The 1,446-nt window shown below is 40.3% G+C and overlaps 1 protein-coding gene across 1 annotated transcript in view; it reads left to right on the top strand.

Moving 5' to 3' along the window:
* LOC119593494 overlaps window positions 1-1,446 on the top strand; it is a 3,354-nt gene that overhangs the window by 997 nt on the left and 911 nt on the right. The window contains exons 2-4 of the mRNA XM_037942443.1: window positions 265-406; window positions 657-762; window positions 875-1,059. Coding sequence (XP_037798371.1) covers window positions 265-406; window positions 657-762; window positions 875-1,059 — 433 coding nt within the window. The remainder of the gene's footprint in view (window positions 1-264; window positions 407-656; window positions 763-874; window positions 1,060-1,446) is intronic.

The raw sequence follows: 1,446 nt of genomic DNA, 5'->3' as shown, positions 1-1,446 counted from the left end.
TGCTCTAGCTCTAGGATTTCACTCACCAGTCACACTCACAAAATCAAAATATATTTTTTTGTATTTTATCTGTATTGAATTATATCCACTCATTAGTAATCAAGTCAGTACGTAATGACTGATGTAATTCAGTTATTCCAACCAAAATAATGCGACCAATCGCAGTCCAACTGCTTCACGTTCTTTACTTTATTAGACAGCCCAGTTGACGAGTAGGCCGATAACTCCCATTGCTCAGCTGATCTTCCAGCCACCACTTTTCAGCCACGAGGGGAAATGCCGCTTACACCTACGCGTACAACGAGCCAGGGATGAATGGCTTCTACCAGCTTTTCACCGACTATGTACCCAACCTTCTGACCTCTAACTTCGACAACGCCATCAGTAGCGTCTACCAAACCGGGATGTAAGTTTGCTTCGTAAAGTGCAATACGTTTCGAGAACAAATAATGACTTTAGGATGACTAGATATTACTATGAAATCCAGTACCATTTATGGAGACTGTCTATCAAGGATCAAGTGTGGGAAATATCCTTCTCTGTCTTGTATATTCTGAATTCCCCTGTACATCACGATCCATCTCATTTAAGAAAACAATGAATGGCTGTACCAGGAATTATCACTAAACTGAAACTAACGTAGGTGGTTGTCACAGGTGGCTGTACTACGAGAATGTGGAGTACAACCAGGCGTCAGGCAGAGTCTACTGGGTGCATGGAATCGAAATCTCCGTCGACTTCCCACAGGAATATTCGAATATGGTATTGAACTCTCCACCTTTTCATGAAATACAATAACTCAGCGTAAAACTTTTTCCTCTCATTACCCGCAATAATAATGATAAACAAATAATTTAGACATACTTTTTTGCAGTGTTCTTCCCTCAAGTTCGTGGGGAGCCCGGATTACATGAACGTCGACACGTGGACGGTGTTCGAGGGCCCCATCTTCACGGGCAGCGAGTATTACGGGGAAGCAGACGCTGCCAACCTGGGCTCCCTCACTGACCAGGGCTCTTCCATCATCTTGACGGGCACCAGTCCATGGACCTTCTACGAGTTAGTAGATATTTAGATACATCTGCATCTATATCTGTATTACCTATCTACTCTACTTTATATTACCTTTCTCTTCTGCTCTATATTGCCCATCTACTCTATTCTATATTACCTGTTTATTTTACTTTACATTATCTGTCTATTCTACTCTTTACTACCTTTCTTTCTGTTCGACTATATTCTATATTACCTATTTATTCTAAATACCTTGCCTATCAACTTTTCTCCATATTGCACATCTACTCTATTCTACAGCACCCGTCTATTCTACTTTATATTATACCTGCTTAAACTACTCATCACTTATCTAAACCCTATTTTATATTACCCCTCTACTCTGCTATATATCACTCATCTACTCTGCGTTATATTACCTTTTTACTCTAT

The sequence above is a fragment of the Penaeus monodon genome, chromosome 32 (assembly GCF_015228065.2).
Source record: "Penaeus monodon isolate SGIC_2016 chromosome 32, NSTDA_Pmon_1, whole genome shotgun sequence".
NCBI lineage: Eukaryota > Metazoa > Arthropoda > Malacostraca > Decapoda > Penaeidae > Penaeus > Penaeus monodon.
This window is presented reverse-complemented; position numbering and strand designations above follow the sequence as displayed.